Below are 22,842 nucleotides of genomic sequence, written 5' to 3'. Positions count from 1 at the left end.
CTTGGGGATTTTGTTTTTTGCTTTTGTGCTTTTTCTTTTATTTTAGAAATTTTTTTACTGCTGTGACATGGGGACAATTTCTAGGGATTGCTTCTGAAGAAGAGTTTGGCAAATTCTAAACTTAGAATTGGGTTCATGTTTTAAAGTTACTTTTAAAAATAAAGTTGGCTCTTTTGTCCTGCTGAGAACTCTTAGGGACGAGATGATTGTGTCTGCATCATTCAGCAGCCCTCCATGTTTCTAACATCTTATTTCTTTGTTTCACAGCGTGTCTGGTGGAGAACTCTTTGATCGGATAGTGGAGAAGGGATTTTATACAGAGAAAGATGCCAGCACCCTCATTCGTCAGGTGCTGGATGCTGTGTACTATCTCCACAGAATGGGCATCGTCCACAGGGACCTCAAGGTGAGGCCATTGCTCAGCAACACCATCCAGCCCCTCTGCAACCCACAGTACACCTGCTGGAAAAGATTGGCTATGGTGAAGGGCCACAGCTTTGTGAAGAGAGAGGTGTAATGGTCAGTTGTGTAGTTTTAGGGGTGTCAGTTCATTGAGGCCCAGAACTAATGCAGCTGGCCACTGTTTGCAAGATTCTGTAACCATGAAGCAGCCCCCAGGACCACAGAGAGGTGGGTGTGTATTAATTCAAGACCTTCCAAAAGACCATTCTGTATAGCAGAGAAAAATCATAGAGATCCTTCACCCCTGAGCTGGTTAGGTTTTTTTGTTCTTGTTTTTTTTTTTTTTTTTTTTTAATTTTTTTGTTTTGTTTTTGTCAATTTGATACAAATTAAAGTCATCAGGAAAGACGAAACCTCAACTGAGGGAATGCCTCTGTGTGATTGGCCTGAAGGCAAGACTATGAGAGCCTTTGTGATCAATGCTGGTGTGTGAGGGCCCAGTCCACAGTGGGCAGTGCCACCACGGGGCAGGTGGTGCTGGTTGTATGAGAAAAGCCAGCTGAGTGAGCGTTGGGGATCAAGCCAGTAAGCGACATTCCTCCCTGGCTTCTGAATCAACTCCTGCCTCCAGGTTCCTGCTTTGAGTTCCTTGCCTGACTGATTGTGACCTGGAAATTGTAAGATGAAATAACCCCTTTTCTATCTCGGACACTGCCAGTGGAGTTCTTCAGCATCATGCTCTGCCTCCAGCCCCTTTTAAACACAACAGCCATGTGAAAGAAAGGGGGCAGCAGGGACGACACGGAGCAGAGAAAGTAGGCTAGCAGTGCAGCAGGCTAATGAGCTTACAGGTACAGCTGTCTCCTGGTGTCTTGAAGGTTCTTTTCTCCTTTTCTTCCCTCCCTTCCCCACCCCTCTCTCCTTTTTTCTCCCCTCCTCTTATCTTCCTTGCTCTCCTCCTCTCTTCCGCTTTACCGACTGTCTCTCTATTTTCTTCCCTTCCTTCCTATTGGTTTTGTCCTGCTGGTTTGCTTTTTTGGGCAGAATTTCATTCTATAGCCTAAACAGACTTCCAAACAACCTTCAGATTCCCTGGCTTCAGCATCCTGGGTGATGAGACTATAAAAAACTGACTTTTCTTTATGAGATATGGGCATAGTGATCCTGCATCTATTAGCACTGGAGAATTGGACCTTATGGTGGCTACCTTAGTGGCCTGTTCGCTTCCTCTAAAGCAGGTCTCAGTAGCTATCGCATACAAGGACTGGAAATGAAGTAAGAACAAGACCCAGGCTGTGGTGTGACTTCATGGTATGTTACAGATCCAGCTCCATAGCCTACTGCATGAATGAGGTAGGCACTCACCCACTAGCATAAATGCACCATCAAAACGACTGCCTGGTGACCAAGCCATCCTCAGCACCAGGAAGTCAGCTAAAGGGTCGATTATGAGTGTTTGTCAGAATTTGAACATCTGCCAATCATCTGCTCGTGGCTATTAAGGAGTACGCTGGTGTAGATTTCCCTTCATGAAGACTCCCCATTGGGCTGGGGTGTGGCTCAGTGGCTGAGCACTTGCCTAGCATGTGTAAACCCTAGGCTCCATGCCTGGCACCACACATTTTTATAAAAAATTAATTTAAAAAGAAAATATATACTCTGGAGTTTTCTCTTTTCCTTTCTGTCTTATTTAGAGGTTTATTATTGTGAAGAAACCATGAGCATTCCAACCATTACACAGGAAAACATTTAATTGCAACTGGCTTGCAGTTTCAGAGGTTCAGTCCATTGTTATCATGGGGGAAGCATGGCAGTGTACAGGCAGGCGTAGGTCTGAAGAGGGAGCAGAGAGTTCTACATCCTGATCAGCAGGCAACAGGAAGAGACACTATACGCCACTAGGCTTGTTGAACTTCTGAGACCCCAAATCCCACCTCCTAATGACATACTTCCTCTAACAGAGCCACACCTACTCCAACAAGGCCACTCCTCCTAATAGTGCCAGTCTTTATGGACCAATGGGGGCCTTTTTTATTAAAACCACCACTTTCCATGTATCATTTGCTCTTATATTTTTGGTTGTAAGCCTAGTCTTTCATGGCTGTCCTATCTCTCTAGCCTCCATGTATCATTTTCTCTAATCATTTTTCTGGTTCCATTTTTCCTCCTTTCCATAGTCTATCTTAGGACTGTCTAGAGATCTCCCTTCATAGATACAAAACTTAATCAACCTCAATCAGTGTTGGGGAGGTGTGGGGAGGTCAGTAAAGTCTCTAAGTTCTAGCTCTGCCAATCTGACTAATCAGGGGCTCTGATCAATCAGGTCTATAACGGACCCAAGAATTTACCTTTCTAGTGAACCCCAGGTATTAGTGATGCCAGTCTGGGGACCCCTCTTGAAGAACTATTGGAAAGAGACTTAGAAATGTCAATAAACCCTTCTAGCCTTTGCTGTCTTCTTGCTAGCAAATGGCTGTGAGTGTGATGAGCTAATCTTTGGGCCCCTGAGGCTCTATAGAGTTAGAGATGCTCTAGCTTAAGACAGCCAAGTACCTCCATGCCAGGCAGCACCCCCCCCCCGCTCCCATGCCAAGTCTGTGCTTTGAACCCATAGTGGCTGCTATATAGTGGTTGCTAAGCAAATTAGTGTCACAACTTCAGAGATGTGGTGTGCAAGACAGTGCTTCTTTAAAAAAAAAATAAGTTACAATCAATTAAAACCTATTCAGGAAGAGCAGTGTTCATGTTTCCCTTAAAAGGTGGGTCAGCAAGACAGGAGACCATTTTCCATTTCTACTCAAAGCTTTTGACAAGTTCTTACAGTTCTCAGCCTAGGGAGTCACAAGAACATGTGACTTCTGGTGGCAGTCAAAGGAATGGGGAAGACGGTTCTGACAACTGGGTTTATCCCTGTGGCAGAAAACAATGGCTGTGTTAGGATTTTGTATGATCCCTTTTCAGAGGCTCCGAGGAGTTTCATCCATGTGGTATTAAATTTTCATCAACTCCTAAGAGTATGGAAGCCACCCAGTCTAAGCTACAGCAGCAGACAGCCTGAGAGTGTCAATGAAAGACAGGCGCATGGTCTGCACTGCCACCCCAACCCATGAGCAAACATGCCTGCTCTTCCTTCCGATAGGTGTTCTTCTGTCCGGTGGGCCCTGGGAAACTGCTGGAGATGAGTGAGTGTTCTGTTTCGTTAACATGCAGGGAGTGAGAAAGGAAGTGACTCCCACGCCTGCCTCTGACTTGAGTGGGTTCCTTAGCTCTGCCCTGTGGACTCTGCGTGGGCAACAGTCCTGTGCTCTGCAGGATGTTTAGCCGAATCCCTGACTTCTACCCTCTAGATTTCCAGCATCCTTCCTGGAGTCATGACAACCAAAAATGTCTTTAGGTTTTGCTGAATTTTGTTCACTGAGGTGCAAAACTGCCCCCTGTTGAGAAAATGGAATTCTGTGTTGTTACATGGCAGTAGTAACGTTCCCAGGAATGTGTTAATGATATCTTTTTTAAACAATTACTGTATAAATTATCATCAAGGAGGGAGCTGGATAGTCTATCCTGGGTGTTGCCTGTCCTACAGAAATGCCATAATATGCAGCAAAAGAGTTTCTCAGGCGAGACCAGGCCCTTCTCAGGGCTCCCTCCTGACAGTAGGGACAGTGATGCAGTGTGGTGAGATGCTCTTTGTGGCTTTCACTCCCCCAGCCTTCGTACAGCTTCTGAGGCATCCCTTAGGTGACCCCTTGCTGCCCCAGCTCTGCCTCTCTACTCCCACCTGCCAGGAAAAGCCTTGCTGCCATTGCCAAATCTTGAATCAACTCAGAGTATTGATAGACGTGGTGAATGTTTAGTTGCTTTAACCCTCTCCTGAGATAACTGTTCAGAAAAGTATGGAGGAAGGGGTGTGTGTGTGTGTGTGTGTGTGTGTGTGCTTGTATGTGTATGTGTGTTGGGGATGGTGCTTGGCAGTCCTTTGCCTGAGCTGAGCTTCAGTTAGTGAGATGAGTCACGTGCTCATTTCTCTAGCTGCAGAGGATTAAGAGCCAGTGGTGACAAACTAGAGCTGTCTCTACACCTGTGAATGCATCTCACTGTTCATCAATGAATAAATCCTAAACCCCATGATTTTATAATAAGAGGAACCCCTTCTCCCATTTTCCAAGCATTATTCCTGTTTCAATGACAGACTGGCCCACTTCATTTTCATTTCAAAACATCCTTCAGCATCACTTGATTTTCTTCAAATCTCATTCTTCATCCACAAAACTGTCATGATGACTACTGACAACAGCTACTCTTTGTATACCTATTTCAAGTGATTGAAAATATTTTTTCCTTTGGGTTCTGTTAAAGGAAAAAAAATGTTTTGACATTTATTACAGCAAGAGAGAAGCCTTTGTTTCAGACCACTGCATAGAGGAGAGAGACTGGGCCTAACTCTCACTCTGAACACAGGAACAAGTGGGCTCTTAGAGGAACAGGGGTGGGATGTGGAGAGCACAGCCCCTGCCGGGTTACTGAGGACTGGGTAGATGACTCAGCCCACAAATGCCTGCTATGTGAGTGAAGAGCTGAGGTGCTCACCAGCACTCACACGAAAAGTCCAGGCATGACAGTCTACACCTGCAGTCCCAGCACCGGGGAGGCAGACATAAGAGAGTCTGTGGACTCCCGAGCCCAACAGGCAGACCCTATATTCAGTGGAAAGACCCTGCCTCATATGGAAAACAGAAACAAACAACAATAACAAAAAAAGGTGGAAAGTATTTGAGGAAGATACTCAGTGTTGACCTCTGGCCTCCACATGTTTCAACACCTCTCAACACACACACACACACACACAGACATATGCACAAAACAAAATGATTTTTTTTAGAAGAAAATCATTAAGAGCTATCAGGAGTCTTGCTTAATCAGCCAAAGAGTGGCTGAGGATTAGGGCAGTACTGGCTGTAGCTCAGCAATGGAGCCCTTACTTAGCACATTCAAGACCCTGGGTTTGAGCCACAGTGCCACAAAATACACAAAGAAACAAAAACAAATGCAAAATAATATTTTTTAAATAAATAAAATGACCTAACAAATCTCTCTGTAAAGGCAGGCCAGAGGCTCTCATATGGACAAAGATCCACTTTGACTCAAATAGATTAATTGCAACTTTTCTTTTCTTTCTTTCTTTCCTTCCTTTCTTTTTAAGATTTATTTATTATGTATAGTGTTCTGCCTGCACACCAGAAGAGGGCACCAGATCTCATTATAGATGGTTATGAGCCATCATGTGGTTGCTGGGAATCAAACTCAGGACCTTTGGAAGAGCAGCCAGTGCTCTTAACCTCTGAGCCATCTCTTCAGCCCTGATTGCAACTTTTCTGAGTCCTCTCTTTTCTGACCAGGTGTGGGCCTTTGAGTCTGTCCTCTGTCTATAGATTGTACTTATTTAGTCTAGTTTTAGAAAGAAACATTCTGAATTCAGATGTATTTTAATATCTGACCCAATTTCTTTTCTTGGTTTTGTTTGTTTTGTTTTGTTTGATACAGGGTTTGTCTGTGTATGTAGCCTTGGCTGTTCTGGACTCACTTTGTAGACCAGGCTGGCCTCAAACTCACAGAGATCCACCTTCCTCTGTCTCTGCCTCCCCAAGTTGCTAGGATTACAGACATGCACCAACACTCCCAGCCTGACCAAACATCTTATCTCCCACCTCAATATCACATCGCCCTATCTTGTGCCTTAGACGAATGTCCCGTCAAGTTGGCTTTGCCAGCTCCTTACTTACTACCTCACAGCAACATTTCAGCCACTCTCCTCCAGCCTGCCCTTTGCTGTAAATTTCCACTTAACTTTTGTAGCACTGGAGTTGAAGCAGATCCCCCTTCCTGTAAAGCCCCATGGTGGTATGGTGGTAGTAAAGAGCACTCACTGTCCCGTAAAAATATCTGAATAATTGTTTCTGTAATAGCGTCAGATGCACCAGGTGGGAATTCCCTTTAAAGCTGTGCTTCTCAATCTTTCTAATCAGTTGTGTGACCCCCCATCATAAAATTATTTTTGTTGCTATATCATAACTGTAATTTTGCTACTGTTATGAATTATAAGATAAATATCTGATATGAAGAATAGCTAATATGCAACTCCTGTAAAAGGGGCACTGACCCCCAAAGAGGTTGAGACCCACAGGTTGAGAACCGCTACCCTAAAGAGAGTTCTCTTGATCCATGCTAAGACTGTGCTTGGCGGCCTGGCTAGAGCAAGAGGGACTTGAGAGGCCAAGGTCAAGGCTTTGTTCTCAAGAGGGCTCAAAGGAGCCTGGCCAAGTTTTGGTTGAGGACGGAGTCTTGGCCTGTTCTTACAATTTCTTCATAGCAGAGACTGCATGCTAGAATCTCACACACCACCACCACCCAGAGATCCAAGCCCACCCCATCTCAGATCTATCCAAGGATGCATCTCCTCCATTTAATACCCTCACAGGTAAACAGGTAGCAATGATATACAACAAGGCCAAGAGACACTTCCTAACCGTGTCCTATCACACGACCTACAATAATTCCTAAACTGCATGCTTAGCGACCAAAGATTCACCCCAGAAGCCTTTCAAGAGAGGATATGGCTTTATCCTCGGGCTGGGAGGGTAACAAGTCTGGAAATGGTGTGGGAAAATGAGCTTCCATTCCAGATCCTTCATTCTGCTCTCATTTCCTAAAGGTTTATTATAGGCAAGAGCAGCAAGTACTTTTTTACTCAATAAATCTCCAGAACTGTCCTGGCGGTTGACTGTGACCAGACAGACCTGACACCATCACCCTGAGGGATAGCATCAACAGAAACCACACAAAAAGAAAAGGATAACTGAAAAATGCAGGTTCCTCTTCCGTGTTGAGTTTCTCAGTCCTGCAGAACTAGCCTGAGACAGGTGAATCATGGTATCCACAAGCCCTGTCTGGGACCTTGCCTGGACCAATGACAATCCCTAGTTTTGCCTAAAACTCTATGCAAATAATGTCATATTGCCTGCCCCAAGGAAGTCCCTCCCACTGACATCACAAAACCGAAGTGAAGACTAGCTGGACACAGAGGCACACCCCTGTGATTCCAGGAGGCGGAGGCAGGAGGATCATGAGTTTGAAACCATAAAAAGTTCCAGGCCAGCTTAGACTGGAAGATCCTGGATTAAAACAAAATGCCACAAGGAAGCAAACAAGTCAAGGACAGCCGATCTGTCAGACAGTGTGGTACTACTGTCCGAGCTCTCCGCTGTCTGTTCAGAGGGGTAACCAGAAGATGCCAGAGTCCGTGCTTGGCGCAAAGGCAGCCAGAAGACAGAGCCTTTCAGGGCGCATGACTGGAAAGGGCTACTTCTTTCATTCTCAGAGCTCTCCTTTCTTCCCTGGAAGGGGTGTGAGCAGGTGATGATCTCAGCAATGTGCAACGTGCAGCCCATCTGCCAGGGCTGCAGGGCATGGGAGGATGCTGCCGAGAGCCAGGACAGAGCCTTGCATCACAGCAAAGCAACCCGCAAGGGTCTCTGATTTATTTTAAAAAAAGAAGAAAAAAGAAAAAAAGAACTCGTGAGAACCTGCAAATGTGCTTTCATCTCCTGGGAATCCTGTTCCCCTATCCAAGAACTAATGACAGTGTGAGAGCTACCGGCTTCTTATGTTCCCTCAAAACATGGTTGTTCTTTTAAAGGAGACGAAATAGTTGTAATGGGAAAGAGTAGCGTTGAAGACTTGCTTGCACCAAGTGCTCTCGTGGCCCTCCGCAACCTCTTCAGAAAGCACTGCTATTTTAATTGCACTGCTATTTTAATCTATTTGTGCAGACATTTTCTATGTCTAAAAGTCAAGGTTGTTCTTAATTTCGAGTTTGTTGACTCTCCCATAAGTAAGGCAGCTTTAAGTGTACCTGCTGTTCACTTGTTGGGTTGTTTGCTTGCTTTCAGTCTTGGGGGTTGAGTCCAGGACTTCTTGCATGTTAAACAAGCCCTCTACCACTGGGCTATGTGCCCAGGCCTCATTTTATATTTTATTTGGAGAGACATGTTCTCCCGAGTAGCGGAGTGATAGGCCTACACCCAGGCTTGATTGACAACCTATAAGTTGTTTTCATTTTGTTTTGTTTTTTCTAGCCTGAAAATCTCTTGTACTACAGTCAAGACGAGGAGTCCAAGATAATGATCAGTGACTTTGGCTTGTCAAAAATGGAGGGCAAAGGAGATGTGATGTCCACGGCCTGCGGGACCCCAGGCTATGTTGGTAAGGACAGTGAATGTGCCTGTGGATGCTTGTTTGTGCCCGTGAAGCTGGAGTGTCTTCATGTCAACCTCATCTTCCTTCTGAAGCACTGGAGCCCAGCACATACCACAACTGCCTGCCTTTCTCTTGAAGGAGGGATAGATATCTTGAGAGACAGCCCAGCAAATTAGTAGTGAAGTGATTTTCCCGAAACCTTTTAGCAGTTGGGTGGAAATCCTGTTTGATTTGGTTGTGGGCCCGACTGGAGTCTAAGAGCAAATTAGCGTGTGTGTCTATTTTTGGATGATTTACAGTGAAGCACCAAGCTTACGATAAGGTATGGGCAGGCTCAATAAAACATGCAAAATGTTGAGATCAATGCAGCCAGAGAGGAAATGCTGATATGAGGAATATGGAAGAAGCCATGAATTAGTCATTCTCTCAGGTCAACTCACCCTGACCTATGCAGCAAAGCCAGGTGTCCTGACAGTTTTTCCTAAAATCATAAATGCATGTTACTCATAAAATGCAGAGAAGGCTGCTGATAGCTTTGAACAGTTGGTCTCTAGATTTATCTTTTGTGTTTTGGAGAAAGCCCATGGGAACTGTGATAGCGTTCTATTACTATAACAAACACCGGAGATATATCAGCTTATAAAGAGAAAAGGTTAATTTTTGCCTTGTGGTTTTAGAGATTTCAGACTGTGACTGATGGGCCCTGTAGCTTTTGGGCTCGCAGCAAAGCAGCACATTATGACAACAGCACTTGGCAAAACCATTTACCTTGTGGCTGGGATGTGAAGGAGAAAGGCGAGGAAAGAGTGGAATAATAACCCTTTCAAAGGTGTAGCCCTGATGACCAGGAAACCTTAGAATAGGCCCTACTTCAGTGTTCTGCCAACTCCCAAAAGTATCATTTGCTGAGAACCAGGGCTCTATCACATGGGCCTTTAGGGAACACTTACCTGGACAACTGTTCCCATCAGTGGAATTCATTCACTTATCACATGTGTGTCCGGTGCCTACTGTGTCACTAGCACTTCATGGAGCTTGCCTGGTCATTGAAACAAGGGACCACAAAGAAGAAACAAATGGACAAGTCCATTTCAGATTGTGCTTGCTGAGGGAAACAGAGCCAGCAGCATGCAGCAAATACTAACACAGATTAAGGAGGACTCAGAACTATGTTGAGAGGACTTGGGGTGGGGACTGTTGTTTGAGCATTCAAGGAGCCGGTCACTGGAAGGTAGAGAAGAGGCTCATTCTAAGCAGAGGAACAAGCTTGGTAAAAAGCCAAAGGCAGAGAGAGGGCAAACCGGTGGGTCTGAAGGTGGTGGAGGGTTGAGAAACGAGGCTGAATCCTCGTGCAAACTTTGAAGGACTTTCTTCGTGAAGGCAGTATGCGCACTGGGCCTGGCAGCACATTCCTGTGTTCCCAGCACTGGCAGGTCAGGGGAGAGGCAGGAAGAAAGCAAGTTTGAAGCCAGCCTGGGCTGTATAGTAAATGTTGTCCAAAAAAGGGGGTGGGGGGAGAGGTAATAGAAGAGAAGGGAGAGAACAAGAAGGGAGAGAAGAAGAAAGGGAATGACAGAGGGGAAAGGGCAAACACGGCGTAAGCTCCCCTAAAGAAGGGAGAATCAGTATTACACAGCTTGTATTATTTCCGTGAGTCTTCAGGTTCAACTAGGCAACCTTCCCAACAGGCTGAGGAGATCCAATCTGAAACCAAATGGGTCTGGAGGCGGCAGAGCACTGTGGGGAGTTCCCCGTGACTTTGGAGATACCCCATTGTGTTTCAAGTCCTTGCATAATTACATTGTCATATCAAAATTGATATGTCACCACTGTTTCATTTTCCAAGTTAATCAGAGGAGGGAAGCAGAGGGGAATGGTGAGTAAAATGAAGGAAGGGAAAGGAGTGAGAGATTCAGGATTGGATCCAAGGGGACGTGGCAGGCGGAAGCTGTGGGGGCTGTCACGGTGGGACTCGTGGTCCTGGACTGTGGATGTGCACTGAGTGACCCTACAGCCATAGAGATGCCAGAGAGGGACAGACGGGCCTGCCAGCCATCACTGGATTTAGGATAATATGGTGAGGGATAGGTAGGCAGGACTGTGGAGTATGGAGATTGTGGAAAGTGAGTTCTGTGAGATACCAGCACATACGCAGCTGGAGCAAAGATGCGAGGGAGTGTGGAAAGTGTCTCCCTCGAGCTTGCTGTCTACGCCTTCGGGCACACAGAAAGGGAATGAATGAAAAAGCGAACCCTTGGCATCTCTGAGAGATGAGGGAGTCTGCAGAGAAGGATTTTCTCTGACCCATCATCTGTAAATCATGGCCATCAGAACTGAGAAGGCTTGTGTTGTGAGATTCAGTCTCATGGTCAAGAAGGCTCTAAGCCCCCAGACCTCACGCCATCTTCTCCAGGCTGCTTGGGTGCCGTGGTTCTGGCCCTGTTTTTGCCTTCTGGCTTTTGAGCTGAGGCCTACCTGCTCCGACAATCATATTCTTACCTATGCACCTTGCTGATCTCCCTTTAATTCTGCTACCTGAAAGCTCTAACTCTCTAGATAGATGCTTGGCTCCCCTGTGTGGATGCAGTTTCTCTGTTTCTAGGTGGCCACCACCTGCAGCTTTTGCTTTGGTTTGTTGCTGTGACCAGAGATGATAGATGGTTTCAGGGACAGTGGCTCCTTCTTAAAGGGCAGGTAAGCAAGTATTTGTGTGAAAATATCAAGTTCTTTTAGAGCAATAGCAATAGAGCTACCGGATCTGTTCATATTTACTGAGCACCCCAAGTGAAAAGGGTCTTTGGTCTTTGGGTGTCGTCAGCCAAAGTGTGTCTTTTTTCACCCCCAAGTCTCCATGCCAGTCTTCTATGCACCCATCCAAACCCCGCTGAGACGCTACCCTCTTCTGGTTGCCATGCTGCCTCAAGCTCTCCTTCAACATTCCCTTTCCTCCCCTCTTCCAGTGCATCCCTTCTGATCATATTGAGCACGAGTCCACGTCTACTTCGTCTCTTCGCTGCCCTGTGGTTTGGGCTCCAGCAAGGTCTCTGTCTTACTATCTTACATATATATGTGTGTGTGTGTGTGTGTGTGTGTGTGTGTGTGTATGAAGAAAGGGGGGAGGTGGGACAGGCAGAAATCCCTACCCTATTGTCTTTACATTTCAGTGGGACAGAGACAGGTTATAGGAAAATTCTTCCCTGCGTTGTCTCGGTAACACACATGAGGGTGTGTAATGGAGGAGTGTGCATACAGGTGGACACTCAGAGGCAATCTTGGGTGTGGTTCCTCAGGCACCATCCACCCTGTTTTCTTGAGACAGCATTTGTCACTGGGACATACGGCATGCCGACTAGGCTGGCTTGAGTGGGCAGTGAGCCCAGGATCTTCCTACTGCCTACCCAATGTTGGGATTACAAGCTTTTCCTCATCCACGCAGCTTTCTGTGAACACTCTAGGGGCAGGGTTCTTAGCCTCATGCTCGCATAGCGAGCATTTTATCAGATGAGCTGTTTTCCCTGTGCCTACATATATTTTTTATAAAAGGCAAGTGTGGCCCCTGGAAACTGGCACTTACTGAGCGTGTCTCCATCTCTGCCATTGAGTTCCTGCTGCATGTAGCTTCAGTGGCTTGTTCCATCCAGCTCCAGTGTGGTGTGGCAAGGTATACAATGCAAGACATATAGATGGTTATGTATTCCAAATATAGCATAACAAGTGTAGTTCACAAGCAAACTGTAAAGTTCTGGTAAGGAGGGATCATCAGTAGCTAGAACAACCAAGAGAAAACTTCTGGAAACACCAAAGGAAGGCAGAGCTCAGGGAAAGGCAAGAAGAGTTACCGGTGACACACAAGTCCTGGACTCCTCTCTGCTGCTAACTGTAGGATGTATGAGGAAGGACCAAGCTCCTTTAGCTTGGAGAACAGGCTGCTGCAAGTGAGTGCTTTCTGTTAGTGATAAAGAGGAGAAATGATTGGCCCATCTGGTGGCAGCGGGCTGCTCAGGGGAACGTGTTATCTGTCAGTGTGGTATAGACCTGGATGTGGAATCCATTTAATTAAGTCAAGTGTTCCATTCTCCCTGATGCCACCATCAAGAGGCAAAGTCGCAACTAAGAAATTTAGTCAGTTAGAGTGTCTGATCTGTGGAATTAATTAAAATGCCCAAATGGGTCCCCTGAGGTCATTGAGTATGTGACAGAAGGCATTTGTCTCAGTCATGTAATTGATAAAGAGCAGAAGTGACAAATATACTTTTATTCAGTACAGCAGAGCCTGGGGTTGTGTGTGTGTGTGTGTGTGTGTGTGTATGTGTGTGTGTGCTTGCTTGCTTGTTTATTTTGGGGTTTTGGTTTGTTTGCTCATTTCACTTTTTCTGTACACTAACTTGGTTGTTGAGATTCAAGGACCATAATCAGGTCTTCTGGTTTCAGAAACAAAATTAAAACTTAAGAGAACTTCAGATATACAGATCAAGTGGCTATGTGTCACTCAAGAATAGGCCACCCTGTTGCTCTCCTGCCAGGGTACTGCTGTAGAGACAGGAAGGCAGCTGCTGGCAGGGACGCTGCCTGAGCCACCATGGTGCTGCTGTAGAGACAGGAAGGAAGCTGCTGGCAGGGACGCTGCCTGAGCCACCATGGTGCTGCTGTAGAGACAGGAAGGCGGCTGCTGGCAGGGACGCTGCCTGAGCCACCATGGTGCTGCTGTAGAGACAGGAAGGAAGCTGCTGGCGGGGACGCTGCCTGAGCCACCATGGTGCTGAAGTGAAAGTTCATTGTTGGCTCACATTGAGCAGTGAGTTATCACTCTGCAAATTTTTGCTCCCAGAGCATTGCATTACTACTATTTCCTGGTTGCTCTTGACAAGAAACTGGGGGAGATCATTGACACTTGGGAGCATTACTTTATAATCAAAACCACATGAGCAAAAATCTTAATTCATGGCTGATTGGTGAGTCCCTAGACTTCCAGTATCCTTCCAGAACTTACCTTCAACATTGCTAGCCCAGCAATGGCAGGCATCATTACACTATTTCTGCCTTAACTTGCCTAAAGTAGTTTAAACACATTTGTTCTTGCTCTTCCTTAAATGAAGCTAGTGAACATTTGGTCAGCATTCTTCGAAAGCTTCCTTTTTTCTGTCTAGTTAGAGGAATGCCCTTGATTCAGGGATCACTGAATTTTTAGACCTTGAGTTGATATTTAAGATTGGGAAGGGCTTGACAACCAGAAATGTGGATCCACATAATGTTAGTACTGGAAGCAGCACCCCCTGATAACCTAGCCTGTAACAGATACCAGTCATAGCAGGTCTGAATGTAAATGTCTGCGTTTGGGGTTCAGTGTCTCACTGGGACATAATGGGGGAGAGCATTTGTTCATGTTCATCTAGGTGTGTGTAGATATACATAGGTGTCTGTGTGAAAATCAAGGCCAATGTCAGGTGTCTTCTTCACTTGCCCCCTCCCTTATCATTAGAGACATGATCTCTCACAGGATCTGGAATCTCTGGATCCAGCAAGCTATAGGGAGTCATCTGTCTCTTCCTTCCTGCCACTGGGATTGTAGAGTAGCTCCTGGTTTTCACTTGGGTGCTAGGGGTACGAACTCAAGTCCTTGGGCTTGTACAATAAACATGTTACCAATCGATCCATCCCCTCAACTCCTGAAAGCATGTGCTTACAGACCCCTCTCACTGGCTGGGGAGATGGGGAGGCCACTCCTTTCCTTCACACTTGTTTTATCATATAGATAGATATCCATATATCCTCTTTAACTTCTGTGGGGTGGGGGACAGTTATAGGGATAAACCTATGCTCTCTCCGTGCTGGGCAAGTGTTCTATCGCTGAGCTGTCTCCAAGACTTGGTTTTTCCAAGATATGTGCACTTCTGTAAATATACAATAAGCCTATGCCAGTGAAGTCCTGCCATTACCTCTGTCCTCACAGAGGCAGGAGAAAATTGTATTAATTTGATGGGCATCTCTCATTTTTGTTTTCCTCAGCAGCCCAGGTGATCTCCATTGATCTTTCCTTGGAGCTCCTCTCTTTACTGTGCTAGATTCTCCTTAGCAGAGCTTTGCTTTTTGTTTTGTCACTTAGTGTCATACTTTGGCAGCTGACTGGATGCATTATGTCATTGTTCTCATCCTCTCCCAGGTCAGGGCTAAAATGAGATTTTCTGTATCTGATAACTTGTCATGCAGAGCTGATGGTAGGCAGGTGATCCAGGTGAGACTTTTCTGGTTCCTTCATTCACACCAGCCTGGCAATGATAACCTTCAGCAAGCATTTCCTGCCATGTGCTATAACTAGACCCTACTTGTTAGAAAAGATGGGGCCCCTAATGGGGAGACTTCCAGGTAATGTGTTGTGTTTTTCATCAGTCTTTCTAGGAGTAAACATAGATTCAGAGCAGAAGCTCATTATTGGAATGTGGACAAAATGAATCCAGCCTTGCATGTGCGCCCACACTAAATCGCTCTTTGCTGGTAGAATGTAGTTGGGGATCGAAGCCAGGGTCTTGCCCATCCTGGGCCAGCACTCTACGGTGACGCTCTATGTCCTGCGTTTTCCTCTTACCACAATTTTTTAAAACATGAGGACATGATTTCAGTCCCCAGAGCCCAAACAAAAAAGCAAAAAATGTAGCTTCTTGTCAGACTTCAGAAGGACAGATTATCTCAGCAATGAAGTGCTTTGGTCAGTCACAAACTAGACAAAATGGAAGGCTAAATCCTTGCACCAACCTATGAGGGTCATGCACCAGTCATCTATTACCACCTTGCACTACAGTTCCTTCCTCAGACATCCGAACTCTTCCAGTCCGCTGAATTCCAAGTTGCTTCCAACACCACAGCTGCTTCCTGATTTTCCACTCCCTTCCTGTCCTTATTCCTCCACTTGTCATCCACACACTGGCTTAGTAGAGTTGGAATAGTAATCCCAGTCTAGGTCCAAAAGGTAGTCATTAGCCAGGGTGATGCATTCATAGGCACTTTCCACTCCTGTAATCAAATTCAAGGGGTCATTGGAACATCAGAATGAGCTGATGCTCTTTAGCAATAGACTTCTTAGGAAATTACAGCTTTAAGTCATGGGCGAGAATCAACAAAAGCATCTATAGTAACAGAAGGCATTCAGAGCTGTCCCAAGAAACTCGCACTCTCTGTGATAGAAGATGATGGAAGACCAACTATGGCGAAGGATGAGACTGTGTTTCAGGTAGTTGTTTGGTCTGGTTCGACATTTGGATTTAGATGGCGTGTGTGTGTGTGTGTGTGTGTGTGTGTGTGTGTGTGTGTGTTTCTTTAGAGACAAGATCTTGTTGTGGAGACAAAGTTGCCTTCAAATTTCATCATCCTCCCATCTCAGTCTCTTAAGTGCTGGTAATACAGGCATGTCCTATCGCCCCAGGCTCAGCTCTATCCCGATTCTAATACTCTGAAGAGAGGAAGCAGTCCACCATCAGGTCTTCACGGGACATTCCTCATCATGTATTGGTTGGTTTGTTTGTTGGTTTGTTTGTTTAAATATTGATGCTAAGAATTCTCCTGAAACAGACTTAAGAACACAGCATCTCCTTGTTGTAATGAAATTCTCCCCCAAGGCCAAATACTCTCCTAAAGTGTACATCTGAAGTTCTAATATCATTAAAAACTGAGTTTTATTGCCCTTGATCTCTAGAACTTTTATTTTTTCATCTCTGAACCTTCATCTTCCCCACTGTTTAAAAGAAGCCTTCACTGGGGAAGTAGTTCAGTTGGTAGAGTACTTGCCCAGCATGGACAAAGCCCTGGGTTTGATTCCCAGCACAGCATAAACCATACTGATGGTGTTACGTACCAGTCATTCTAGCACTTGGGAGGAAAAGGACGGAGGATCAGAAGTTCAAGGCCATCCTTGTCTATATAGTGAGTCTGAGGCGAGGCTGGGCTATATACAACCCTGTCTCATACGAATTTAAATAATCAAAGACATTTTCTTGACACCTCTGTCATGTGCAGTGTCCCTCACTCCTTGAAACTCTGCTGCAGTTCTGACTGGTCTCACTCATGTGCTAGAGAGGTGTCTTCCTGGCGTCTTTCTGAAGGACCAGATTACACTTGTGATCCAACAGTTTAACTTTGGGCTCACGTGCTTCCTGGCATCCCTTATCCAGAGAGGCCACATTCAGCTCTTACACAGACCACATGTTCTTTTCACTCAAGCATCACTCCAGGCCAGAGTGGTATGTACCCTGAAAAACAGGACACCAAAGCATGGGCAGATAATATTATCTCTAACATATAATGGCGGAGAAGCCTACCTATAAATCTACCCTTTCCTTTAATTCAGATACTGACAACATAGAGTTGCCTTTTGTTTGTTTGAGTCAGGGTTTCGTGTAGTTCTACTTACCAAGTTTTATGATTATAGGCAAAGACACCATGGACTTTATTTAGGACAAATGCACTAATTCTAGACTTTCAGTCAGACTACATATGAGCTAACCAAAAGCACTTCTGTCTTCTCACACTCTTGCTTGAGAAGGCAGCTCCCACAGCTGGTGTCCAGTTAGTTCCAGGGCCTCTGTCTGAGCTCAGTGCCCAGGAGGAGAGGAGCACTGTGTTCCGATGGAGCAGTAGCCAGAGTCATATCCTTGCCCCATAAAGCCAGGACCCAGTAAAGGGAGGCACTCTAGTCACCAGTGATGAAATGATTGCACAAAGCAGGCAATGCTGTTCCTATTGGTTCTAGACCATTGACTTTTATTCTGCCATCCAGGGCTGCACCTGCCTAATTGTGTCACTGTCCTTCACCCACTGAGCTGATCATCTATGACATGCTGACAGGAAGGGCAGGACAAACATCTAAGGAGGGGAGGGAACAAATCACCTCCAATGTGAACTTGAACTTGGTGTCAGAGTGATGGCTTCTTTGATTATTCTCCTAGCAAGTACTGCTTCTGGCTATATCCCAGCATGCTCAGAAAGGGGGAAAGTCCTGGTCTTCATAAGAGTGGGACTTATGTCCCCTCCTGCACAGGACAGTGGCTCTCTCACTTTTCCACTTAGATAAGTCTTTTTCCGCATCCCTTTCATGAAGAAAAATCAGCAGTTATTAAGAAAACAAACAAACAAAGTAGAAGGCTCATGATCTTTTTTTTTTCCTTCCCCGAATCTCTGAGCCTCCACCCTTACCAGGAACACCTTCCCTAAGTCAGTATAAAATAGCATGGTTTATGGACATTGTTGCCCACGGAGTGGAATTTTCCATATGTGGGTTGATTGTGCCTTACAGCAATAAATCCCTTCGTGTTAAATTCTAGACCTACTGTTTTCGACAAAACCTGAAAGGAATGTGGACATCCAGAGGACTCTGTCTGTGGATAGCTGACAGCTCACAGCTGGGGTGCCGGGATGCTTTTCTGGAGGCTACATGGTTTGCATAAATATTAGTTCTAACTTACTGTTACACAACAAGTAAGTCTCCACAAGGAGGAGTGAGGAAGGCTCAACTAACAGCACCTAAATCCAACGAGGGAGGAAGTTCTGAACAGTTATCTGTTAGCAGTACTTTTTATACTATTTGAATTTTGGTTTCTTAATGCCACTTTCTTCCTTCTCCACCCCAATCCCTTCCAGTACTCCCAACACCAGGTAGGAGAGAAAGATGAGCGGAGTTTTCTTTAGCTCCTTCCTGCTGGCTAGGATAGTTGAGTTCCTTAGAGCAAGTCCAATCCTAGTTTCAGGATATCTCCAACTTCTCATCCAACTGCAATCAGGAGCAGCAGTGGGGAGCACCAGAAGCTGCCTTCTTTCTCAGAGCTCCTCTTTTCTCCCTCTGGGCCCTGGCATTTATTTCCTCTCCACAGTCCTCAGATTTAAACTCTCTGCAGCTCGCAAAAGGCCCTCTCAGAGCCTGTAACAGGCAAGTAGTTTTCTGCTGTGGACAATCAGAATCAGCCCCACATCCTACACCTAGGATCAAAACAAAACCACAACAGTTATCTAATAAAATAATGTCTTTCTCCTGTTAGATTTAAACCTAGTAGTTCTAAGATGTCCTTGAGGAAGAATTCTTAATATAAGAATGGCCTAGGTGACAGACATACTCATATGTAGAGAATTCAAACCAATTCTTTTTTATTTCACAAATTCCTGGCAGAAATCCTTTGATCTTAGAATGATGGATTGTGCTTCTAGTCAATATACGTATTTCCTAATGAACAGTAACTGGCATTCTAAAGTCCATTTTTTAAAATTTTTCCTTCTTCCCTTTCTTGTCTCTCTCTCTTCATCCTTCTCCTTCAATTTCTTTCTCCTTCCCTTTTCCTCTCCCTCCACCCACATTTGTATACTCTTTAGACATTCTTGAAGTGGTAAATCTCCATATAACCCACTCGCAGAATTTGAAAGTGTCATCTCAGAAGAATGGTAATGTGCATGGTGACTAGGTTGGGTTTCAGTGGAACTGGGCTGTGCTCAGCCTGGAACATACAAGGGCTGGCTTCTCTGCATCTATGTTTCTGGGAGCGTCTGGACATGACAGCGTGACAGTGTGATTGTCAAAGCAGGGAGGGAAAATAGAAGGCACAGTGAAGATGGTGTGTTGGAGGATTTTGATGAGAGGCTTGAAGGACCGCACTGTTCATCACTCAGATAGAGTTCTCCCTCCCACAGCCCCGGACTGCTCGCTTTCTGTATAAAAGTCTGACTTTGACTGAGCCTAATGGGTGGACAGTCAGAGGATTGGACCTACCATGTATAAGTTTTCCTCCATACCCTCAAGTGAATGGGTCTCTCTACAGCCTTCTCCACTGGAGATACCTCTGTCAAGGCTGTGCCAGGAGAATAGACCCTATTCTGCTCTGCCTGGTGCCTGGTGGCCTGCCGCATGAGCCAGGAGCCCTTTATCTCTGTTCTCCCTGTCATCTACTCCACTTATTTGAATTGGATTAAAAGCTTTCCTCTTTTAAAAATGTTGGGATTATCATCGCCTGAATTTCCCACCACAGATGAATTTTGCTTCATGTTATTAGAAGAGAATAGGAAAAATGTTCGGGACCCTGGCAGCATGGCTCACAGGATGCTGTTTCCAAGTCCCCAGACTCTACACTGCACCTCATTGGCCTAGAGACTCATTTGTCATCCCCAAGGCTGTCAACTGGATGTGGTGAATTTATTTTCTTTTTAAAAAGAATTACAGCAGAGTTTTGTTTGCCAAAGGAGCATGAGACTGATAGCACAATACTAAGGCGTTTGACTGGTTATTGCCGTGAAAGCCGGCCTCAGAAAAGACCATAATAACCATTTAGCTCCCCCAGTGCTACCTGCTCCCACACACTAGAAAGAAATATAGAAAATGGCAAGAAGCAGGCCCCAAAGCAGCAGGTGGATTCAGTAGAATGAAAGAATGGAGCGTGGGAAAATCTCTCTGCTGGCTTTGGGAATTTCTAGGGTTTGATCTCCATATCAACCTGAGAAGAGAGAGGGAAGAGGATAAAAAGGGAAGGAAAGAAAGGGTGTGTTTTACTAGGGATTAAAGAAGGGCCTCACACATTCTAAGACAGCGCTCTACCTACAAGCTACATCGCTGTCCCTGAGATGTTGTTTCCTAAGAATGTCTGTTGGCTATCAAAGGAAAGCTTTGTTAGCCATTGGGGTGAGCTTTTCCAGTGTTCCAAAGTATGTGGTTACAGCAGTCACTTTACAAGTGAAATCAGAACTTAAGTACTTGGAATTACTTGGAATGCTGTCTGCAAAGCCCTTTGCCTCATGTTTTAAAATTTTATTACTTTTATTTTTATTTTGTTTTGTTTTTAGTTTTAGGGTTTGTGCTTTGGAAACCAAGTTTCACTCTGTAGCCCAATCTGGCCAGGAACTCTCTGTGTAGCTCAGGCTGGCCTCAGACTCACAATAGTCCTCATCTTTCCTCATCCAGGAGCCACCTTGCCTGGCATTTTATGTCATATTTCACATCCCGTCTTTGCTTCTAAATGCAGTTAAGAATATCACCAGAAGGCAATAGGTTTATGCCCTACACGTTTATTAAAACGTGCCTGCATTCTGTTATTAATAGAGCTTAAACAAGAACATCAAAAGAGAGCAATGGAAATTCAGCATGAATGCATACACTTCTAGCCACAAACTTGTTAGCATTATATTTGATTAGTGATAATTTAGAACTTTCCCCTAATTTCCCCGCTCCAAGTCCAAACTGGAAATGATATTACAAACTTTATTGTGTAGATAGAATCTCAAATATAAAAATGATTGTAGCAAGTACATAGCATCATGAACCTAAATACCTCAGGCCTGGAGGGATGGCTCAGAGTGCAGAGTACTTGCATTGTGACCACGCAGACCTGAGTTCAGTCCTCAGAACCTATGGTTTTGTTTTTAAGGCTGAATGTGCTAGTAATACCAGCACTAGAGGAGCTACCTGAGTCAGCTAGAGCTCTAGAGCTCACTGACCATCTAGCCTAGACTGCTTGGTGAGTTCTAAGCCAGGGAGAGACCTCTAGATAGATAGATAGATAGATAGATAGATAGATAGATAGATAGATAGATAGATAGATAGATAATAGAGAGAGATCTCCTGAGGGAGGACAGCCAAGGCTTTCTGGAAGCTCTGTCCTCCACATGTGTGCACATGCATACACACAAATCTGAAAGTTTCAGGTAATATGAATCAAACGCTTGTTTTGTATTCTCTGCAGCGCCTGGCCCAGCCTCCCAGAAACTTGCTGGCATTTCCACCCAAGCTGAAATGTGTGGCTAGTACCAGCACGTTCTTGTTTCCACGAGCTCAGGACTTGGAAATGGGTTTTGTTCTTTTAGATTCCTCCCTCCCACAGTCAGTGAGAGGGAGGAAAAGGGATGGAGACAGTTCATCCTTGGAGAGCTACAGCTTTGCAGGGCTATAGTCCCTTTTCTCTACTCTTTACACATTGACTGGGTGGGGGGAGGTTGGACACGGGCCCAGTCTTTGCTTGTATACTATGTAAGTGGCCATGATAGATTCTGACAGCTTCCTTCTCTGCGACTCCTCCATCTGGGTCTGTCACCATTGGGCACCTGCTTCAGTGACAGTGAGTTTTTGTGTCAGCCTAGCCCTAATTCCCTGTGCCATATAGCCCCTGCCTCAGCAGAGTGGTGGGACCAGGCTATTTGGGTAGCCATCTTGCTAATGAGCCCTGGGGATCCTTGCTGTGGCGCATGGCCTCTCCTTACCAGCTTGACTCTGCTCCTGACACCTGGATCGCTCTGTAGAAAGAGAATGGTCATCAGGTGCCTCCTCTGCCTGTGATACACTTTTCGTCAGGCCCTGGAATGTCCCTGCAGACACAGTCACCGAGCACCCTCTGTGACCAGAGGGTCAGTTGCTGTGGTAGGTGGCTCCCCGCTGTCACTTCCTACAGCAGGGGAGCCTGAGGAACCATCCTCTCAGCGTGAGTGGGGAAGGACCCATCGATGCGCCTAGCTCTCTAAGGGCTGTTTCTCCAGGTAGTGACCGCCCACCTCACAGGGCTGTAAACCCTTTTGATCCTGCATGGACGGCAACTGAAGCAAAGGCAGACATTCAAAGGCATTTCTTCTGTTTTATTTAAGAAAAATTCTGATAAAAAAGATTTGATAGGATCTAGGACTGAAATGTAAAATGAGACTTGGGGTGATCTATGGGCTGTACTCTCTCTCATGAGCAAACATTCAACAGGAGTTTGCACACATTCCTTTTCTTTTTAATGTATGCATATATGTGTGTATGTGTGTGCACATTCGTGTACCTTTGTCTGGAGGCCAGAAAACAGCCTTGTCTGTCATTACTCAACCACTCTCCACCCTGGGTTATTTGAGACAGTGCCTCTCACTGGCCTAGAACTCAGCAGGTAAGCTAGGCTGCCCCTCACCCCGCCAGCACTGTGATTGCAAGTGTGCTTCCATACCTATGACTGTTTGTGTGGGTTCTAGAGGTCATACTCAGGCCCTCCCACTTACAAGGCAAGCGCTTTACCAACAGAGCTGTCTTTCCAGCCTTCACTTTTCTGTTCTTGCTCAGGGAGATATTTATCTCCAAGAGAATGAAAGGGAAGTTTTCCATAGTGGGGTTTCTGGACGTTTCTTACAGACTGAAGAAGTTCTCACTCTGATAAACAGTATGGCCTGGCAGAAAGATCCGGAACAAGGGTCAGATTGACCCAT

General features: G+C 45.4%; 1 protein-coding gene across 3 annotated transcripts in view; it reads left to right on the top strand.

The window, feature by feature from the left end:
- Camk1d (calcium/calmodulin dependent protein kinase ID) overlaps window positions 1-22,842 on the top strand; it is a 414,346-nt gene that overhangs the window by 350,769 nt on the left and 40,735 nt on the right. For all 3 annotated transcript variants that reach the window (XM_021643605.2, XM_060372960.1, XM_021643604.2), the window contains exons 4-5: window positions 268-406; window positions 8,535-8,661. In XM_021643605.2, the coding sequence (XP_021499280.1) occupies window positions 268-406; window positions 8,535-8,661 (266 nt within the window). The remainder of the gene's footprint in view (window positions 1-267; window positions 407-8,534; window positions 8,662-22,842) is intronic.

This window comes from Meriones unguiculatus, chromosome 19, assembly GCF_030254825.1.
Source record: "Meriones unguiculatus strain TT.TT164.6M chromosome 19, Bangor_MerUng_6.1, whole genome shotgun sequence".
Taxonomy (NCBI): Eukaryota; Metazoa; Chordata; class Mammalia; order Rodentia; family Muridae; genus Meriones; species Meriones unguiculatus.
The sequence above is the reverse complement of the archived record's forward strand: the minus strand, read 5'-3'. Positions and strand labels throughout refer to the sequence as shown.